The 22979-nt window shown below is 41.8% G+C and overlaps 1 protein-coding gene across 2 annotated transcripts in view; it reads right to left on the minus strand.

Annotated features, from left to right (window-relative positions):
* ALDH18A1 (aldehyde dehydrogenase 18 family member A1) overlaps positions 1-22979 on the minus strand; it is a 38222-nt gene that overhangs the window by 7740 nt on the left and 7503 nt on the right. Inside the window, exons 3-13 of one of the 2 annotated variants that reach the window (XM_040254618.1) lie at positions 21339-21553; positions 17336-17485; positions 17141-17245; positions 13923-14075; positions 13405-13495; positions 9599-9723; positions 8439-8583; positions 7782-7855; positions 6525-6618; positions 3653-3873; positions 1475-1612 (exon numbers count right to left, since the gene is read on the minus strand). In XM_040254618.1, coding sequence (XP_040110552.1) covers positions 1475-1612; positions 3653-3873; positions 6525-6618; positions 7782-7855; positions 8439-8583; positions 9599-9723; positions 13405-13495; positions 13923-14075; positions 17141-17245; positions 17336-17485; positions 21339-21553 — 1511 coding nt within the window. Of the gene's footprint in view, positions 1-1474; positions 1613-3652; positions 3874-6524; positions 6619-7781; positions 7856-8438; positions 8584-9598; positions 9724-13404; positions 13496-13916; positions 14076-17140; positions 17246-17335; positions 17486-21338; positions 21554-22979 lie in introns of both variants that reach the window. The other variant, XM_040254617.1, reaches the window with a different exon arrangement.

The raw sequence follows: 22979 nt of genomic DNA on the forward strand, positions 1-22979 counted from the left end.
CGCTTATAAATGGAATACGGCACAACAGTAAAAAGGAAAACTACTGCTGGATGAAACAATGAGAACGAATTTCGAGGACATAATGAATAGAGAAATACAGATGAAAGTGTGCATTCTGTATGATTTCATTTACATGAAATTCAAGAATAGGCAAAAGAAACGGAATGTGAAAGAAGTAAAAAAAAAATGGTTTGATGGTGGGAGGTGGGGCATGCTGATGGGGAAGGGTACAGGGATTCTTTCAGGTGTTGGCAATGTTCTGTGTCAGGGTGGTTTATACACGTGTGTGTATATATATATATATGGATACAATTATATGGGTTTCCCAGGTGGCTCAGTGGTAAAGAAACCACCTGCCAATGGAGAAGACACAAGAGACGTGGGTTTGATCCTTGGGTTGGGAAGATCCCCTGGAGTAGGAAATGGCAACCTGCTCCAGTATACCTGCCTGGATAATTCCACAGACAGAGGAGCCTGGTGGGTTACATACAGTCCACAGGGTCACAAAGAGCAACTAAGCATACACATACATCACATAAGATAAGGCTTCTTTATGTATGTTACACACCAACAGGAAGGAGGAGGAGGAGGAAATCTGTCACATTAAATAAGGATATGATGCAACCGAGATCTAAACCCCTACAGTCTGTGCTCTTTCCATCCACTATGTTGCTGTAAGGAACAGCCCAGCTTCTTGGCGGGGAGCACATAATGAGCCAGGTTTGTAGATACACCAACCCCTCTCCCCACCAGCAGCCAACAGTATTCTGGAATGTACACACGAGTGGGCCTCAAGGGAAAAAGAGAAGGATCTGGAGTCTGCTTGGGTCCAAATCTCAACTCTGAATGATTCTGGGGTGTTATTTTACCAATAAGGCTATTTTTCTTCCATCTATAAAATGGACCTAATAATTAATGGTATCCTTTTCACAGGGTTGTTGTGAGGATTAAATGAAATGATGGATGAAAGTGCTGTGTCCACAGTAGGTGCTCAATAAAACGATCTAGTAGTTCAAAACCTCCACTGGATGGTTGAGGAGAGTGACACAGCTGTTAAAATAATGACCATAACAATAACAATGTTAATAGCAGGACCTCATACAAGCTGCATGGTTTCTGACAAACTTTCATAAAACATATCTCATCAGACCTGGCCTAAATCACTGCCAGTGAGCAGAGCCCAGGCCTCACACTCTAGGTCTGGTATTCCTGCTGCCTATGACCTCAAGAATGATTCCTGTCAATCAGTGCTACCAGAACACAGCTGTGTGAGAGGACCTTCATGAGCCCCCCAACCTGGGCCAAGGCAGCACCAGCACTATCCAACATCACAGACACACAGGACCTGCTGCTCCTCCAGTCAAGCCTGCCTATACAACTGGCTTGGCCTTCTGCAGCCTGAGCTTTGCTTCAAACACCCAAAGACCTGGCCCGGCTCCTCTGGGCCTGACCTAGCTCATTCCCAGGGACCTACCAGCTGTACAGCTTCCTTGACTCCATGGATTGAGAGGGCCTCCTGGGTCAGGAGGTGAAGGATTCGGTTGCTGTGTGAGGCCTCCTTCCCTCCTTTGAGTAACAAGCCGTTACCACTTGCTATAGCCAAGGCTGCCACCTGCAGATCAAAGAGGAATGCAGTGAAACACTGAGCATATTTTCTGTGCCAAGCACTGTGCTAATCACTTTATAAGGTCTACCGTGTTTAATCTTTACAACGTTCCAGTGAATTAAGTATCTGCTTTATTCACTGCTTTACAGACAAGGACACTGGAGCCCAGAGAGGTTGGTAACTCCTCAAGGACACACAGCTTATATGTGGCAGGGCTGGGGACCTTTACCCCAGAGCCAAAGCACAGATCTTAAGAAACTGTACTATACAGCTTCCTCAGCACCATTACAAAGTAACCCAAGTTAAGTGCCCAGGGTCACACAGGCCCTACCCTCTCTGGCCTCAGGTGCTCAGGAGCCTCCTGACTTAGGTGTTACTCCACCGGACTCAGCAGCACCTGAGGCTATGCAGCGTCTCTGGTCACACCCTACCGTGGCCCTGTCATTGCTCTGAGAGCTCTAATGCCTGGTGCTGAGCCCCTGCACAGCTGTGGCAGAGACTGCTGGCAGGACAAAGCAGGCCATCTAGAAGGAGAGTTAGTTACCCTCTGGGAGTGAAGGGCTAATGACACTGATCTGATGAGGCCTGAAGCTGAACTTTCTGAATGCTCTAGGAATGAATGAAAATCTTCGGGCTCTTGCAATGTATCAAAAGAAACTTTACAAAATAAAACTTGCTTGAACATGTTTATCTCCAGGATAATAATTCTTACTCCTTTTTTGTTTTTGTTGCTCATGAACCTCTTACAAAAATTATGTCAACTTTTCCCAGATAAATGCAGAAACACACAGCATTCTGCATGTAATTTTCAGGATTCATGGATTCCGTGATGCCGTCCAAGGTTAAGATCCCTGGTGAGAAATCTCAGCTGTAACTGGATAAGAGGAAACTTTTTCCTAGTGAAGTATTCGTTAGTATGGATAAAAGGTGGCAGAGACTTCATGGACATGGCCTGCAGAGCAACTTAGCACCGGTTTCTACCAGCTGACAGTTATCTCTGGGGGTTCTTCACGAGACAGATATGCGCACAGAGGGGACTGTGTGACGGCACCCGCCACAGGCTGAGGACAGACCCCAACGGCATGGGAGTCCCTTAGAGTGGGCCAGCTGGTTTTAGATCATGTCAGGGAGCAGCCTCCACAAAGCATGTGGGACTCCCAGGGTCGCATACGCCCTAGAAGAAAAGGTTCTGTTCTCTCTTTGAAACTTTGGGGCTAGTGCAAAGAAAGAGCTGGTATCATCCTGTTGTCAGTCCAGTGGGGAACTGGTTCCAGATTTCTGGCAATTATTTAGGGCCACAAACAAAGCCACCCTCTAATTCCATCTTATACTTCAGAGCATGGCTGTTTGGCAAGATCTTTGCCACATGGTTTCTCCACAATTAAGGCCTGTGATTGGTCAGATTTCCTAAAGGGCTCACATGTTAGCCTCCATCAACTACTGAAAGTTCTTCCTAAGAGATGCACCTACAGGAAGCCATCTGTGTCACTGATATTAAATGGTCTTTTTCAAATGTGCAAAACCAGCTATTAGATGAATGAGCCTACAGCAGGGTAGCAGACACTCTGTGGTCAGGGAACAAAGTGCTCCAGTGAACTAAGTTTTGGTCTTTTGGGCTGTACTGCACAGCATGTGGGATCTTAGTTCCCTGACTAGGGATTGAACCTGTGCCCCCTGCAGCGGAAGCATGGAATCATCACAGAATGGGAGATTCATCTGGGCTCAATGTTTAGCTCCATCCTTAAAAGTGTGACAGGAGTATTGACTTCTATAAGCTTAAGGTTTTTTCTACTGTAAAATGGACATATGAATTACTGTTTTTAGAATTACTGGAAGGATCAAAAATATAAATTGCCTTAAGAGCAACTGAGAATAAAGTCTCAAAAGCTATCTCTGGGGAAAGAAAGGAAGGAAGGAAGGGAAGGAGGGAGGGTGAAGGAGTGGGAGGAAGGGAAACTAAAGGTATCTCTCGGAGATTTATCTCGAGTCCTGAAAAGACGTTCTTCCTCCAATTCCCTACTCCAATGGCCGGCATTAGTCACATACCTGGGGTAGGCAGTCAGGGCGAGATTCGAAGATGACCAATAAAACTCCAATTGGGACAGTGACTTGTTCTAGTTCCAAGTCTTTCGCAATTCGAGTCCGGCGCAAAACCCGCCCCACACTCTCCTGGGAGGAGGCCGCGATCTGCCGCAGACCGATGGCCAGGCTGTTCAATTTAGACGTGGAGAGGCTCAAACGTTTCAGCAGAGGAGTTGCAAGTCTCCCTGAAGAGGTGTGAAGAGTACACGATGAAGCAGTAGACCGGGGTGGGTTACAGCTGTTTTACTGAACACGTGGCACTGTGTTAGGAGCAGACAAGGAACTCAGGGGGTCTCGGGGAGACAAGGATATGTCATTTACACAGCTTTGCTGGGAGGGGTAGTTTGGCAGCTTACATCATCATGTAAAGGTGTGGACACCCATGAGCTCAGTGCCAGCAACTTCAGTTCCAGAAATTTATCATTTTCATGTGCAAATCTGCATGTAGGGTGGATACTTACCACAGCATTTTTATAGTAGTGGGAACTGGATTCTACCTATAGATTCACACAATGGGCTACAATGCAGTTACTATACTGATATGGAAAGCTGTCTAGGAAATAGTTTGTGGAAAAGGCAAACCATAAAACAGCATGCATGATATGACCCTAATTATCACATACTGCACACACATGTGCACAGACACATGTCAGAAAGCTTTAAGAACAGTGATGATCTATCTTTCTGCATTATTTTTTTTATAACAAGTGAATTTGTTTTATAATAGGTAGAAGTAAAGATGTTTTGTTTTAAAATAAAACAAATAGAATTATGGTAAGTTCATATACAGAATTTTGCTTAAATTTAACAGTATGCATTGTGTGATTCTCTCTCTTAACACAAACATACACACATTTATATATATATACATGTATACACATGCAGTCAGGAAAACCATTTGGAATTACATATCACAAATAATCATTGGGCTTCCTTGGTGGCTTAGATGGAAAAGAATCTGCTTGCAATGCAGGAGACCTGGGTTTGATCCCTAGGTTGGGAAGATTCCCCTGGCGAAGGGAATGGCAATTCACTCCAGCATTCTTGCCTGGAAAATGCCACAGACAGAGAAGCCTGGGGGGCTAGAGTCCATGGGTTTGCAAAGAGTCAAACATGACTAAGCACACACACACATCACAAATCATTATTATGATTAATGTTGAATGATACTATGAAAAATTTCCCCTTCTTTGTTATAGTCATAACCAAGACAAAATAATAAAAAGACTTTTACTTTGGAGTGGAGGAACCAACCTTTTATTAAGAAAAAAAAATGAAACCATAATTTCATCAACCAGTTATATTAATTTTCTTTATTTTCCCCCATGTGCTAAAAATCAAGTTTTAATTGTAGTGCATATTAAATATTATACTCTAGTTTGTCACCTCATAACGCATAGACATTTTCCATGTTGCCAAAATAATTTAATTACTACTAAACATCCCATTGACTTGATACAGTTCAATGCACATGACTGTACCAATGTTATTAAACACTCAGGTTGTTTCCAGTTTTCATTTGAATAAATAATCCTGCTCTAAGAATCTTTTTCTTTTAAAGAATTTTTACATGCAGAGCTGTTTTTTCCTGTTTCAATCTTATCTTAGGATAAATTTCCTAAACTGGGCTTGCCGAGAAAAAGGCAATTACTATGCTCATGTATACACTAGACTTTGTTCTTAGGTCATGTGTGTCCTTATGGATTCCTAGAGAGAGATAACTGGGATCAGAAGTCAGAGCTCTGCCAACAACTAGGTGTGTGATCTTAAGCAGCAGCTTTAATCTCTCCGGGTCTTAATTTTTTTAAACTAAAGATTTCAGTAAGATGTCAAAAAAGATTTCTTCCATTTAAGAAATTTTTTGTGGTTTTCCAATACTGCAAAAATTCAAAAGACCGGATGTAAAGTCCAAAAAAAGTTCCAAGGTAATGGCTCAAAAATGTTTTAAGGAATGAAAGTAACACTGATGAGCCCTGCAAGGTTTTTTTAAAGGGAATCTACTAATTTGGATGTTTGATTTGAGGCACATTTATTCACAAGGATATATAAACTCCATAAAATCAAGCCCCATTATTTTAGGATGGAAAAGACAGAGAATTAAGAAAAAGAAAGAAAGACGAGAGCCTGTCTGACTCAACACCTAATTTAGTTGTCTGTAACATAAGTTCAGCTTACTCTAGCATTAGGACCTCCAGGGCATTTCTGGATGGCAGACTACATGCTGGTTAAGGAGATAAAGCTATCTTTCACCACAGGCTGCACCAACTATTTCCACTATTCTTATATACACTGTCCATCTGGGTTTGGCTCCCAAATCTGTCACTGACTGTATGGTTTTAGGCATGTTAACAACTTCTTTACTTTAGTTTTCTCCTCTGTATAACAGGGATAATAAATAGTAGCTACTTTATAGGCACCATATTCTAAAGAGAAAATGAGATCCTGCCTGTTAATTCCTTAGCATAATGCCCAGCAATACAAAGGCCTCAGTAAATGTTATCGGCTATTAGCTGAATGTCTAAAATAGTGCAGTCCTCAGTCTTTTTCCTTTCTGACTTGTGATGTGTGGGCAACGCAAAAAGCCCCTCAGCAGGTGAGGAGTGGGTGGGTGTTGTACAGAATATCTAAGAAAGGGGGTGGAGGTAGTAGGTGTACTTTAAAAAATCCCAACGAACACCAGCCACCAACCCTCAATAAAAAATGATGTGTAATATGTAATTTCTTCCATAACGATCTTATCTTTGGGCAGACTATGATGTAAGAATTATTGATAAAACAAAGACTAAAAACCAAAACAAATCCCTCCATAACACTGACTCAGCTGCCTACTCTTTACCTTCGGCCTCCTCCAAGTCTTTTTTGTTGGCTAACAGGATCTCATCTCGCTGGTCTGTCAACAGATCGGCCAGGTGATGGATAATCTCTGCTCTCTAGGAAGAAAGGTAAAAGATTAACACAAATAAGCAAACATGTTAACTCATGAAGAATGCACATTACACTTTTAGACTTACTCTTCTGAGTGTGCCAGGCCTTGCTCCTAAATCCCAGTACCAATGACTGAAAGCTCCTTACTTCATTCATTCATTCCCTACCACCACTCCCTTCATTTTTCCTTCCTCTCTCAGTAGTAACCTTTCCACTTTTCTTCCTCTTGTTCCACTCCTGATCATGATGACTAACAAACCCCGGCCTTGTGTTTGGGGAGAAGGCATGCATTATTTGGCTCACTGATGAGATGGGCCAGCACTTGGAATCAGCATGATATACACACTGCACTTATTTAACAGCATCAGCTGTATACCTGATTTCCCAGGTTAAGTTTCTGCATCTAGTTCTTCTTTTGGGACAATTATTAATGACAATTAATGTAAAAATCCAGTCCTGAATGCTGGAGGAGACCCCAATCTTTACCCACCTAGATAAGAAGACATGGAAAATCAGACTAGTGATTACTAAAGGAGTAAAAGAGGTGACTAAAGAGAAAGAGAAACTAGGGTCCTCTTGGGCTTTCCTTTCTTTACTTGTAGTTATTTCAAATTTTCTTTTCCATTCTCAGGCCAAAGAACTCCTCAGAAGAAACCTATATACATCACTTCCAAATCTAGCCTTAACATCACAACTATCAGGAAGCCAGCCCCCGCTTCCACCTGACTTTCTCACATTTTATTGCATCTGCTACTTCAACTGACTGAATCACTGTGGACAGGGCAGGGCTAAGCTATGGAGCAGACTGAAGCTTCCATCTTGTAGGTAAGCCACGTGATTCGGGTGAGTTGGAATAAGTTACTTTCCTACATTTCCCTGCCCAGTATGTGGCAGGATTAGGGAGCCTCTCTGGTCTCATGATTTTCATGATACTTTTGATCAAAACATCATAATTATGCCAAGCTACCTCAGGCTTCAGCCTATAAAAGACAGAGGAGAAAATGAAATCGAGAAAAAGGGCAAAACAAATCTGAATCACACTTATTACCCAGATTTAAGTCTATGGGACCTGAGGAATAGATGGAGAAACAGCAGGCTTGACTGTGCACGAAACCTCACAGCATGACTTGCTCTGAAAACCAACAGAACTATCAGCAAAGATTATTACCTGCTCAGGTTCCAAAGTGGCCAACATCCTTCCTCCTGATCGAGCCATTTCTCCCTGTTGCTCCACAGTAGGGCCTGCAAGAACATGTGCAGACATCAGCTCATGGTCATGATATGCCTGCTTCACATCCAGAGATCACTCTGACCAATAAACTGGCAGACGAGCATACCAGATTAACTCAGGCAGAAACACAAGAACCTGTCTGCACACAATATGATTTACATCTTTTGGAGTTCTCAATTCCACTTTGGCTTAAATTTTCTCATGTGTTTGCACTGCTGAATGTAGATTCTATGACAATGCTGACCTTTTGAACATCTGAGAGCACACACACCATTTCTTATGTATCTTTCCATCTCTAATGTTCCCTAGCACCTGGCATCCAGCGTGAGCCTAGCAAATGTTTCTTGAGAAAATGGATACTTATATTCTTTAACTTGATGATTTTAGCAGGTTAGTCAGGTTAGATAAGTTTTACAAAAACATAGGAGAATCCAATTTTGCAAGCAGCATTTAAAACTACACCATATTTCATACTATTAGCGCACCAATTTTGCGAGCCCTCCTCCTAGGAGAGCTCTGTCTTCAGCCCCATCTAGGCCATGGAGGCACTAGCTATCATCCACAGACCACGGGACACTATGCAGAACTACTTACCTGCAGGTTTTACTTCGGAAAAGAAGGTGCCAACTTTCTTTCCCTCCACAATGTCTGTGATGACATGCCCGGACACCTTGGGGTGGGTCCCATTGGCAATGACCACAGAAGTACCACCTTGTAAAGCCCAGAGAGCCGCTTTCACCTAATAGGAGAAGTTAGATCCATGGATGAGATTCAGACCTTTATTTATTTAATTTTTTTTTTTTACCAGTAAGTATAGAAACAGATTTTTATTCCAAATCATATCTAGAAATTTTACTAATATTTAAAAAGAACAATTAAGATGATAATAATACACCCAAATGGCATTTATTCATTACTGACTATGAAATTCTGGTTAGGTACAAGTATAACATACATGTTGATACAACCAATAATCACACAGGTTCAGGGATATCTGAAACGGCATTCACTTAAACATTTAATACTTCGTGATACAGACCTTTGCAGGGTCTAGACCCCTGCACTTTAAACATGTAAAAACAAAGAAAATACAATGTGATACTAAGCAATTTAAGTATCTGTAGGAAGGTTTTCAAGGAGCTCAGAAGCTCTGAAGACACACTCAGCCCATGTGTTTGTCTCAGCCCAATCCTGGCACGCATTGTCTAAAGAGGAACCAATCTGCTCTTTGTGCTCAGTGTGTTCTCCAAGACACTGGTACTGAAACACATGACTTCTACATTTGACTTGTTGTGCCTCAACTCAAGCGTCCAGCTTGCTGCTTGACCAGAATATGATCGAGTACTCTGAGCTACATACATGGGGTTGTGGTCTTCACCTCTGCCATTGCTACAAATGATGCTGTACCTGAAGGGTATAACTTCTTAGAAAAATTAATGGGAGAGAAGAATTCTGTAAAAGATTTTATCAGAAAATATTTGAGCTCTAATAAAAACACTTAAGAGGATTTATGAATTATAAAAAATACACACCCTGTTCTTTAAGAGGTTACAATATGCCACATTCTTTATACATCACTAATACATACATAGAAAGACATGACTAAATACAGGTACACAATATTTATTAAACCTTTATTTAGATATGCATCTTTGTATATATACATCAGCCCTCAAACAGTTACAAAAGCAAGAAGGATAAAATACTGTTTGGTTTTAAAATTGTTATGGGCAGTAAAGGCAACAGAGTCCTACCTTGGCTTCCATGCCACCCATTCCAACTCTGGACTTGGTTCCAAATGTCACAGACTGCTGATCACCAGGATAAAATATATCAATGAGCTTTGCATCATCTGACCCTGGGGGGCTGTCAAAGAGACCTAAAAAGTAAACAAGAGTCAGTAATACTGTTTAGCAGAAGTGAGCAACCCCCAAGAGAGACCTTCCCGGGGACCTGTCAACCCACTCTGTACTCGACTCATCCAAGTAAATTCTGCTATTTGGCCAGCTCTGATGAGAAAAGAGGTTAAGAGGTCCATGGAGCCTACCCACACTGGAAATCAGCTCCAGGAGGACGTATCTTACATACTTTTATTAACTTTTCCTGGTAAATGAATGTTTGCCAGCATCAGAGCACGGCCATATCCCTGGCACAAAATTTACCAGTCCTGCCTATAGTCGACACTGAAGCTGTCCTCACCTTTGCCATTGCTACTTATGATACTGACCCTTAAGGATGCAACTGAAAAAGGTGAGTGGCTTTTGCGCAAGCAGTGCAGCAGCCAGATACTGTTTAATGTGACTGTTCCCAAGGGCATGAAATATGAGAGGTTCTCATTCACTCTCACAGTACCCTTTCAAAAAGTCACACTGCACTCCCCACATTATGGATAAGCCTCTGAAGGTCAGGCTGAGTTAGCAGAAGTGCGCAGATCTGTCACCACAAAGCCAATGTCCTCTTTAAAACTGAGGAGATGGATATAAAATGAGAGTTACACAAAATGTTACATGCATACCATCCAAGATTAAAAATCTGCACAATTTCACTTTGAAAAAGAGTGTATCTGAGCCTTGAAAGGCAAGGTCTAAGGGGAACACAGGCAGAGGGAACTGCTAGTAGTCAGAGGCTGGCTGAAGGACATTTAGGCAGTGATGTTTCTGGTTTCAAGTTACTGCTTTTCTTGTGCTAAAATACACCCCTCTGCTCCAAATCTTTAATACAATCAGGCCATACGCATCCTCCCTAAGAGAGTAAGGGAATCAGAGTGGTGAGAATGGTCAGTGTCCAGGGCACAACAAAGCAGTGCAAACCACGAAAAGCAATTACACAGAGAAAGAGAAATAACCTCTCATAACCCCTGTCTGCCTCAACCCAGCAGCTCACAGCTCTGGGGGTTCAGGGCAGGGTTCTTCTCAGAAGGCATTATGCTATGAGATCATAAATAGTATTTGACAATTTAAGCCAAACCTCCAGACACCTCACGTTCCTAGCATTCTGATATCTCACCTACTTTTCTTTTTCATTATAGCAGCCTCTCAAACCCGTTAAAAGTGTACTTAAAATTCTGGCATCTTTCTAAAAATCAATATTCAGTGGACAACTAACCAGAGTTAAGAGCACAAGCCTGCCAATGGCCAGTTTCGGTATTTGAGGCTGCATTAAAACTAAGATTTACTAAAGTCTAGTTCAAACTGGGTTTTATTTTTATTATTATTTTTAATAATTTTATTTATTTCTGGCTATGCTGGGTCTTCGTTGATACACGCTGGCTTTCTCTAAACCGAGAACAAATCCTGCCATATTAACCTGCCATGGGTGTGGGGCAGGGAACTAAATAGGTTTTTTCCTAACTTGCTGAGAATGTAATGGGGGCTTTTGGGATCCTATAGGTTTGGCCCACTTTAGATACCTCTGCCATATTCTCTACGGATCAAAATGGGAGCAGGTTAAGAAAGTGAACAGAGCGAATGGGAAGCCAAGTTGGAGCTTGGAGGGCCCCTCCATGAGAAGGGGGAAAGCACAGAGGAATAGAGTAACACACAAGAACACAGTAGTCACACAGCCTGGAATTTCCATCAGTTCAGTTCAGTTGCTCAGTCGTCTCCGACTCTTTGCGACCCCATGAATTGCAGCATGGCAGGCCTCCTTGTCCATCACCAACTCCCAGAGTTCACTAAGAGTTGCGTCCATCAAGTCAGTGATGCCATCCAGCTATCTCATCCTTGGTCGTCCCCTTCTCCTCCTGCCCCCAATCCCTCCCAGCATCAAAGTCTTCTCCAATGAGTCAGCTCTTCGCATGAGGTGGCCAAGGTACTGGAGTTTCAGCTTTAGCATCATTCCTTCCAAAGAAATCCCCAGGTTGATCTCCTTTAGAATGTACTGGTTGGATCTCCTTGCAGTCCAAGGGACTCTCAAGAGTCTTCTCCAACACCACAGTTCAAAAGCATCAATTCTTCAGCGCTCAGCCTTCTTCACAGTCCACCTCTCACATCCATACATGACCACAGGAAAAACCATAGCCTTGACTAGATGGACCTTAGTCGGCAAAGTAATATCTCTGCTTTTGAATATGCTATCTAGGTTGGTCATAACTTTCCTTCCAAGGAGTAAGCGTCTTTTAATTTCATGGCTGCAATCACCATCTGCAATGATTTTGGAGCCCCAAAAAATAAAGTCTGACACTGTTTCCACTGTTTCCCCATCTATTTCCCATGGAGTGGTGGGACCCGATGCCATGATCTTTGTTTTCTGAATATTGAGCTTTAAGCCAACTTTTTTTCTCTCTCTCATCAAGAGGCTTTTTAGTTCCTCTTCACTTTCTGCCGTAAGGGTGGTATCATCTGCATATCTGAGGTTATTGATCTATAGTGGAGCCAATTTAAAATTATGTATCTCATGATTTACATTAAAAACTAAAAGTGATCAAGACCACAAGGCAGTATCACTTCACACCCACCAGCGTGGCTACAATCAAAATGGCAGATACCAGGAAGGAAGGGCTGGTGAGGATGGGAGAAGCTAGAACCCTCATACACTGCCGGCAAAATGTAAAATGGCGCAGCTGCTCAGGAAACAAGCCTGGTACTTCTTCAAAAGGCCGAATAAAGGATCCAGCAATTCTACCCCTAAGTAAAATCAAAAGGATGTTCACACCAAAACTTGTGCACAAATGTTCACAGAATCAGTAGTTATAAGCTTAAATGTCTACAATCCTGACAATTAGGTAAATAAAACTTACAAATAGGTAGTTTATCTACACAGTGGAATATTATTTGGCAATAAAAATAAATGAAGTACTAATATGTGCTATAACATCAACGAACCTTGAGAACATTAAACCAGTCATGAAGGATCACATACACATACTGTATGATCACACTTAGGTCTAGAATAGGCAAATCAATAGACAGAGGGGGGACTTCCCTGGTAGTCCAATCAATAAAACTCTGCGCTCCCAATGCAGGGGGCCCAGGTTCAATCCTTGATTGGGGAACGAAGATCCCCTATGCCACAACTAAACCACACATCTTAACTACTGAGCCTGCGTAATATAGGCCCCATGCAGCACAACTAGAGAAACCATGCCACAGTGAAGACCCAGAGCAGTAAAAAAAAAAAAAAAAAAACCACAGAGACAGAAGGTAGACTCGAGGTGGCCAAGGGCTGGAGGGTTTCGAAGGATGTGAGGAGTGAATGCTAAGGGTTTGGGTTTCTTGTTGGGGTGATTAGTGGGGAGGGTTGAACAACTGTATGAATATACTAAAAATCATTGAACTGTAAATTTTAAAAGGTAAATTATATGTTTTGTGAATTATATCTCCATATAGCTGTTGTAAAAAACAAGATTAAAGTGCCTGGAAATGACAACATTTCACAGCACTCAAACTTCATCTCCTCAGGTGCCTCCCCTCCACCGTCACCTTTTTTGAATCATAAAACCCTCTTCAGACCATATGGCTCAGAAAATAATGGTCTACAGTGAAAAGATCAGGGGAACTCAGGCTCACATATACAGTATTTAAAACAAAGACTGGATATAAAAAAAGGCGTTTCTTTGTACCTTCTACATCTGAAAGAACAATTAAGAGGTCTGTCTTCATTTCCACAGCCAGACGGGCAGCCAGGCTATCATTATCTTTAACACTAATAACCTAAAATACAAGTATAAAAAGTTGTGAGTAAGGGACCTATGCAGTTCAAACAGAAGTTCACAGAAGTACTAGCTAGGCTCTGGCAGGCAAAATGAATGAATCTGGGCATGTGCATGATAGCTCTTAAAGGCCCTTTCAGTCTGCAAAACACCATGACAACTGGCAACCCCCTCTCCAAACACGCCCCCTTCTCTCCACTGACACACACAAGCCATGCTCACAGCACCACCTTAAATGCATATTGCACCTCACCAACTGAATAAAACCCCCTGATTTTACAAGAGCTTATGCAGCCCTCCAGGAGGCCAGCTTCTCTCCCACTTCTCCATCTTGTTTATGCCCAACATCTGGTGTTAGTACATGCAGCACAGCATGGCATTAGTGTCTACAGCATGCTAACCCTCATGAATACTTTACCCACATTTACCCCCTGGAGATCACTATTGGGCTCTGCTGGAGGGACAACAGCATCGTTTGTGTTGACAATGGGGACGATGTTCATTCGGAGAAGCTCATGAAGAGTCCCATTGAGGTTCCGGCGCTTCTGTTCATCATGGAAATCCAAATTGGTCACCAAAATCTAAAAGGATTAAAGAAATTGAAAATGTGGGAGACAGGAAAATAGTGAACTTTCCAGGAATAGCATTCATACAAAGGATGCTAAGAGTATAGGAGTTAAACTTTAGGTTTCTTGGATCCTGAAAAGTTCAAAATGGAACACATCTTTGGAGACTTATCTAATTCTTCTGGAGATGAGAGAAAGGAATCACCTGGAAGATTTTAGGATGCTCAAGCCATCTTGCAAAAGTACTTTAATCCTTAGCTATTAAATCTCATCCATTTACAACATTAAGAAAATGAATGTACCTACTTTAGAGGGATCTGGGGACAGTAATAACTGCCATTTCTAAACAATCTTTGCATCCCAGCATTTGATTCAAAGTCTGGCCATACACACAGTAGGTGCTGAAACATGTGAGTGAGTGAATTAACTGTTACTCTGCCTTGAACATGTACTGAATGAAATGGAACAGGGCCGTACTGTCCCTATTTTTGCTCTGTGGCTGACCACTGCTGGAGTTAGCAAAGCCTGTATCTAAGCAAGTGGGGTGAGTCTGAGAGGCTTATGGGGATGAGTCTTTACACAAACTGAAAGAAGGGCTCGGCATAACTAGTTCAGGGACAGATTTACTCAAGCTGCTCAAAGGCAAGAGTGGAGAACTGGGTGTGGGGGCTGGCTAACAGCTCCCCCTTGCTGGAATCAGAATATTAGGCAATGTTTAGCAGGAGAGAAAGATAAATGGGTATGATAGCAGGAAACAAAATGGTCACAAACTCCTAAGCTCATGAATTAAATGTTTCAATGAAATCCCTCTGATGTTCATGGAAGAAGGCTCCTGTGACACAGGACAGAGCTGAGGTAGGAAAAGCTAGAGGCAAATGGTCAATAAGGAAGGTATTGAAAGAGTACAGTGGGAATGGTTAAGTCCTGAACTAGGGTCTGCTATGGTAACTGAGAAGATAACAGCAGCCTTAATGATACGTGATATCTGGGCGATGAAGACAAAAATGGTAACATCACCAAGGGAAGTAATTTACTCACTCATTTGATAAATTGTTTGTGTACCTCTGAAATGCCAGACCCTGTACTAGCTGTTGGGATGGAGAATAAATATGCTGATAATTTGGGGAAGATGGAATAGGTTAGATCCTGAATGTCTTTTCAGAAAGTTTAGTCCTGTAGGAAACAGGTCTGGGTCAAAGGTGAACATATAGATTCTGGTCCTGGTGGTGGAAGGTCAAACAATAAAAGTAAACACATGTGTAAACAGGAGAGGCAAGCAAGCAGGAGCTATAAAGGTTCAGTGAAAATATCTGTTGCTCAAACAGTTTAGCAAATAAGAGATGGAAGACAAGAAATCAGAAAAGGATGTGTTTGGAGAAAGTCGATCTGTTAGGATGCAAATCAGGTTCATTTCTATGAAGAAAAAATAGCTGCTGTTCTTGTTTAAGTCTTTAACCTGACAACTTACAGGAAACTTTCAAAAGCCCCCAGTAATGGTCTTATGGAGAAGGCAATGGCACCCCACTCCAGCAGTCTTGCCTGGAAAGTCCCATGGACGGAGGAGCCTGGTGGGCGGCAGTCCATGGGGTCGCACAGAGTCGGACACGACTGAGCGACTTCACTTTCACTTTTCACTTGCATGCACTGGAGAAAGAAATGGCAACCCACTCAAGTGTTCTTGCCAGGAGAATCCCAGGGACGGGGAAGCCTGGTGGGCTGCCGTCCATGGGGTCACACAGAGCTGGACACGACTGAAGTGACTTAGCAGTAGCAATGATCTTAAGAACAGGATTACTAAAGAAAACAAGGAACCACGGGATAAGGTGCAAAGAGCAAAGATTTCCTATAGATCAGATCTTGGGCAAGGCAAAGGTGTTGGGAGTGAAGGGGCCCCTAGATGAAGGCAAACAAAAGCAAAGTTCCTGGACTTTACTTTCCTCACCTGGTTCCAGGCACTTAAAAAAAAAAAATTAAAGACTAAAACTGTCATTGGACTATGGAGGAAAAAAGAACTGATAATAAGAGGTGCCCAAAATGGAGATTTCCACTGCACTTATGTGACTGAAAAAAAATCTGAGACTTCAGAGTGGGGTCCCAGACACAAGCAAAAGTGAACAAGTCCATGCTTTTCTGTTTCAGCTCCCTTACTCAATGACACTCTGAACATCATTGTGGATAACAACTGGGAAAATGATGGAAAAACAGAAAAAGTGATAGGAAATGCAAGAGCCAAACCTGAAAGGATGCATAATAACATCATCTGTATATAAAAACATCTGTGTAAATGATAGGATCAGAGGCAGCAAATCTGAAAATAACTTGGGAAGTTAAGGTTTTTTCTTGTTGTTTGGTGATATTTAAATGTTTCTATTTGGTGTACAGTTGTATAGTTGATTAAAAAATACAACTGACAAGAATTCTGTAAATTAAGGTAAAAACGAAATAATGTAGAAAGAAGATTCTAGAACATTCAGGTGGTAACCTCATGTTCCATGAGGACTGGAACATGGCTGATTTGTTTGCTGCAGTATCCCTGATGTCTAACAGACTCCTCAGTTAAAAAATGGTGCACAATAAACATTTGCTAAATGAATTAAAAACCAGTGAATCAATAGCATTATCCTTCAGTGGTTAGTAGATATGTATTATATAAGGCAACCAGATGCAAAGAGAAACAAGCCACCTGAAGTCAAAGAAGTCAATGAGATAAAGACATCTAACCTATCTTCAGAGGAAGTATCGGTTCTTGGAGCAGTCCTAAGAGTTACAAGTATAGCAACAAGAGCTAACATTACTAAGAAAAGTATGTGTTGTACCAAACACATTAAATGCTTTTCATAAATTTTCTCATTGAGGCCTTCTGAAAACCCTCTGCAAGGGGCACTGATGACATCCTCATTTTTCAACATGGAAACTGAGGCACAAAAAGGCTAAAGACTTTCTCCAGATCTTCCATCTAGCAAGTGTTGAAGCTGAGACTGTATCCTGTCAGTCTGGCTCCAGAGCCTGGCTGGCAATCACCTTATTCCACGGGAATCACCCTCACAGGTCACATCCCCTTGCAAAGGTCAGTCTCTCACCTGGGCAGCACAGATGCTGTACTGGGTAAACATGGCTTCATACAAGGCCATCAGCCCACTCTGTCCAGCAGCTGCACAGGCTCGGGCTTCTAAGACTGGAATTGCCTGTAACATGCCAACAGACAAGGTGTGGTTGGGAGGGTGGGGAGGAGGCCTAAGGGACCCAGTTATAAGGGGTGGGGAAGCCACACTCACCATCTCTTTCAGGTGGTTCTGCCCTGAGTGTAGGGCCTGCCTTACGCTCTGAGACAGAAGGATCTCATGGCGCAAGCGTTGCTTGCCAAAGGCTACAGCTCCACTCGTCACCAGCATCATCTCTCGGCCTTGATTCTGCAGCACTGACACCTGAGGACGACGAAGGAAAAGGCACAAGTCCCTGTAATATCTCTTTCCTCTCGTCACAAGAGATTCAGGCAGGGTAGACTAATGAGTGGATCCCAAGTGCCAGCTTATAGATCAGCACTGGGCTGGCTCTGGAAGAAATCACCCAGGTTGTATGATAAAAATAGAGAGTTCTACACATTTCCTCAAATCTGGTAAGTAGATGGCAGACAGAAATGACAAGTTTTAATAACGGGATTCTGGTATGCATCCAGGTTTGGTACCGACAGGACTTGAAGAATAATGTGGAAGGCCTAGGTGTTTGAGGAAATGAAGCCCAGAACACAAGTTTGGAGCCAGGAAATGCAACATAAACTTGGCAGATGGCTTCTCAAATTCTAAGGCATGCCCTGGGGAGATGGCACGTCTGATTCTCGCGGGCCGCCTCTGGCTAGACCAGGGACAGAGGCTGCTGCTCTTCTGCGCAGTCTGCCTGAAACAGTGCTGGTTACTTTGTTTCCCACCTAGGAGGGATGCACATGAGAGAATCAAAGAGTCGATGTTCCTAACCTGTCCATTCCTCCTGATGCTTGAACCCTAAAACCTGGATCAGGAACTTATGAGATAGCTACGATAAATCATAATCTAAAAAATTTATTTCTTACACAACATAGTAAATCAACTGTACTTTAATAAATTTTTTTGAAATGAGAAAAAACTTTTTATCATAGAAAATTTCATACTTAGGCAAAGTGGTAAGAATCAAACAATAAATTTCTATGGACTCATGACCCAGCTTCAGCAATTGTCTCTCATGGCCAACTTCTCACTCTCCAATATTCCTTTTATAGCTCCACTGTTATTTTAATATGAATCCCAGACTCCAGACACATTATTTGTTGGTTTGCAAATATTTCTGAAAGTAATTGCTAAAACACAGGGTAAATGCATATATCCACAAAACTAAATTTATCTAAAATATTTCAATAATTCCCTAATATCAAATATCCAGTCAGTGTTTTACATTTCCCCAGTTTTAAGCTTGCTCAAATTGAGATGCAAATTAAGCCCACACACTGCAATTAGTTGAAGGGTCTCTTAATTCACTTTTAATCCATAGGTTCCCCTCTATCATTTTCTTCCCTTGTAATTGTTCGTTAAAGAAACTGGGTTGTCCTTCAAGGTTTCTCAACCCTCACTTTCCTGCTTCTGTCCCTGTGATACAGTTTAATGCTATATTCTCTTTGCTGCAAACTGCTGTTAGGTATGGAGTCAAGAATTCTTTACATGTCATGGTGTCCATCAAGGGGATATAGAAGGCCTGCACATCTTTCTGTGATGTTAGTTACTGGTGATGATCATCACCAAGAGTGCTTAATTCATTACGGGCCACACTGATATTCTAATTCATTCATTTCTCCCCTATTTAAAGGCTGGAATACTTCCATAAAGGCAAACTTTCCTTCATCAACTATTTGGCTACCTTGAGGTATGATTTATATGTGAAAGGCAGCACAGATGTGTCTTTCCTTTTATTCACCACTTTCCTAAACGAGTAGGCTCTCTGGAATCCTTCAAAAGTAACCAATGAATATTTTTTAAAGTATCATTGTCATTCATAGATTTAAATATATTTCACGTGCTTAAATTCAGTGCAATAACTACCGATATTCAGATATTCTCATCTTTGGCCAATGGAATCCACTTTAAGTTGGCTCCTGAGTCTACCTAACGTGATCAGATCCTTGGACAAGATAGTGGACTCCGTATGTCAGGACTGCCCTGGCCTAGGAAACTGTTCCTTAAGGTCCATGTGTGTCCCTAGAAGGAGAGCTGGCAACCTAAGCAAACCATTACCAGGTTCTCCCCACTTCATCAAGTTTCTCCTTTGCTGCTCAAAATCTTCAATCTTCCTTTTAGGCAGAAACTCAATTCCTCCATCCAGTGTCAAAGCCTTAACTAATGGAATTAGACACATTCTCCTTGATGAAATCACCTCCACTGCCTTCAAGCTCAGCTCCCTCCTGGCCCATCAGCCAAACTCATTCCTGCTTTTGTTTCCTGTCTGGAGACCACTCCTGGAGCCTCCCTGTTCCCAGGACCACCAGGCTACACAATTCCAGGGGCACCATTCACAATGTGCACTTAGCAGCATGGAACACTTTCCTTTGCTGCTTCAAATCCGGTCAGTCACAAAGGCTCACCCTGAGACTCATCTCTCTGAGGAAGTTCTAACAGTGACCACACTCTTATCCGACCTTCCTACCTGCAGACCTGTCAGTACCTCTCATTTGGGTCCTCTCATTTGGATATGGTCTGCCTTGAACAATCACCTAATTATTTCGGGAGTCCCAGTTTATTCTGATTTCCCAAGGGGAGACACTACAGTTAGAGGCAGCCCTCTATTTACACTGGGACCAAACTCTGTCTTCAGATTGAATTACCAAGAGATTTGTGCAAGGAATCTTGGCTGTGGAAGGCCTCAAAGCAGAAGTAGCCCTTTGATAAACATTTGTTAAACTGAACTGAACTGAGGGATTCAATCTGAAAGGCAGATCTCATGATAAATGCTTAGAACAGAAAACATATGATGAAAATTCCATCAAGTTTTAGCAGTATTCTAATACCCACTTCAGTAAAAATGTTTTTTAAAACTGAAAACATAGCTATGGAAGATAGAGCTGAGTTACAGCTAGGACAGAAAAACTCCAGAAAAACTCAAGGATATTTGGATGTCTGGGTTTTTGACTCTTGGTCAAGAGTTGACAAACTCTGACCTGCACCTGTTTTTGGAAACAAAGTTTTATCAGAACACAGCCACACTTGTTGTTCACTTACATACTGTCTAAGGTTGCTTCTGTGGTACAATGGTATGTGAGTAGTTGAGACAGACACTGAATGGCTTATAGAGAGTAACACATTCAGTACTGGTCTTTTATAGGAAAAGTTTGCTGATCCCTGCACTCCAAGAAAAGATTCAGGTAGTGGGATTTGTGATGTGATGTTTAAAGTCCAAAACTCACATGTTGACCCCTTAAGGTTAGTTTCTTTACTGATAAACTATCAGCGGTCAGTCTGGTAAAAAATTCCCACTGAAAACTCTGCTTTGAGGCCTTGCAAAGCCAAGATTCCTTGCACAGACCTCCTGGTGATTCAATCTGGAAACAGTATGTCCTGTGGAGAGAAGGACCCTGGGGGGCTCGTGCACAGGATTTCTCTCAGCCCCTCAGTGCTTGCTTACCTTCCCTCTGTGGCCTTGCATCCCTCTGCCTTTAAATGAAAGTCTTGTATGGGTATTCTCTGTGGAGGCTGGTGAGTCTTTTCAAATATTTGAACTTCAAAAATATTTGCAATGACAGCTCCTACCTATTTCAAAATTACTGGGCTAATTTAAAAAGATAAAGCCTAGCAAAAGGTGGGGGGAAGCTCAATATTCACACAAATCCAGAGTTGGATACTCAACTCTGACTATGACTACGACTAACCCTAATCCTAATTTAAAAACTTTAAAAACAGAGGGGTGAGGGCCATCCCATCTTCCCTTATTAAGCAGCTGAGTGTGAAGCCCAGGCATCGCCAAGCCCCTTGGGGATTTTAATGTGCAGCAGGATTAAGAACCACTGACATACACAGCTCCTTCTCCCTAAGAAGCCTGAGCGATGAACTGCACGAAATCAACTCCGCTCCTTGACATTCCCTCTGCTTGCCCTGGGATGCTGTCTCCTAGTGGCACCTTCTTCAGGAAAGGGAGTTTTCAGACTGGGTTAAATCTACTGTAGTCAAATGAGGATTATTTTTATAAGCTAAGAAATCTGAAATGACAGTTTAAAAATGGACTTAGTTTTAGTTCAGCTGAATTTTCCATCTTGGGAATTACCTGCTCAACAATAGATGCCAGGCGGCCCAGGGCCAGGCCACATTCATCCCCTCGGGTCACCACGGCACTTCCGAGTTTCACCACAATTCTCTTTGCATGCTTCAGCTCACTGCGGTGGGCAAAAGACTTGCCGTGTGTACGACTGAGGGGCACAGTGATAAAGGGGATGTTGCTCCAAGAACGGACATGTCTGATGGCTGAGGGCTGAATACGACCTGCAGAACCCAAAGTCAAATGCAAGAGAAAAAGAGAGAAATACGCGATACAATTTCTCATGGAAAATAGGCATGCGAAATAGTAACCAGTTCAGCCACCAAAAAATAGTTTTACCATTCTCAACTAAGGAAAACTAGTATATCAAAAGCCACATCAAGCATGTTTTAGTCCAATATTGTGTGGAGTTTATATCCAGTACACAGGTACACTCCAATATTGTTGGTCAAGAATTTAAACAAAATCTTTCCTGAAAACATGTTGGCAAAATGTATTAAAAACCTTAAAAATATTCACATCTTTGATTCAGCACTTTCACGTTCCGGAAATTTATTCTAAGGAACTAATCAGAGATAGAGACAAAGAAATTTTATCAGCAGGCTATTCATCAGCATTATTTATAATAGGAAAAATCAGAAGCAGAGTAAATGTTCAAAAACAGGCAGGAAGATTTAACATTTTTAGAATTTTTAATAGTATGGGACAATGGTTATGATATGTTGTTTCACACACATTACTAAATGCATACAAAAAGGTAAATAAATAAAAATATTAATCTCATTTTATCTCATGATGATATTATGGGTGACTTATTTTTCTTTATTCTTATCTATGTTTTCCAAACTTATGCAGCAAAAATGTATTGCTTTCATAACCAGAAAAATATGTATGCTTTTAAAGAAGCCACATTGCTATAAGCGTCTGATTAGCTAAGACAATATAAAGTAACTGGTATAATCATAACTAATCTCCCTCTAAATTTTCTCTCAAATATGGCAGCAAGAATTCAGATGTCTGTAACAAGGATACAAAAAACTGGATAGCTTTCTGAAGTAAAAGTAATGTTGCAGTCAGATCCTTCTTTGTATCCCTGTAGACATCTGCCCCTAATCAATTCTTTCCTGATTCTTCTTGTAACACTGAACAAGATTTCTAAGAAACCAAACAAAAACAAACAAATAAACAACCCCCAAAAGAATCTTCACCACAACAAAAACAAAAAACTTGATTAAAAAGCTGAAATCAAGTCACACCTGAACGTCAGGCACTGAACCTCCTTATCACTTCTCGTGAATCCAACTTCCTGCTGACTGCCTTCCCTCACAGAGTTCTCTACGTATCACCACAGACCTTAATAAATACTGGAATGAGTTACTGAAGTAATCATTCTGAGCCACCTTTCAGACTATTCTTCTATAATTCTATTATTACAGAGTAACCTCCTTCACTTGAATCAACTACTCTTACCTCCCTTTATATTTACAGACAGATTCCTCAGAATTTCTCTACCCAGTGCCTCTATCTCCCGACTACTGACTCCTCTAGCTGTAACTGAGCATCCGCTGTCTCTGTCTACACTACAAAAATTAGGGTAAAGCAGGCAGATCCCTATTCTCATGGACTGGAAGATCACTGTGTTTCTCCTCC

Source organism: Oryx dammah, unplaced genomic scaffold, assembly GCF_014754425.2.
Source record: "Oryx dammah isolate SB20612 unplaced genomic scaffold, SCBI_Odam_1.1 HiC_scaffold_14, whole genome shotgun sequence".
Lineage (NCBI taxonomy): Eukaryota > Metazoa > Chordata > Mammalia > Artiodactyla > Bovidae > Oryx > Oryx dammah.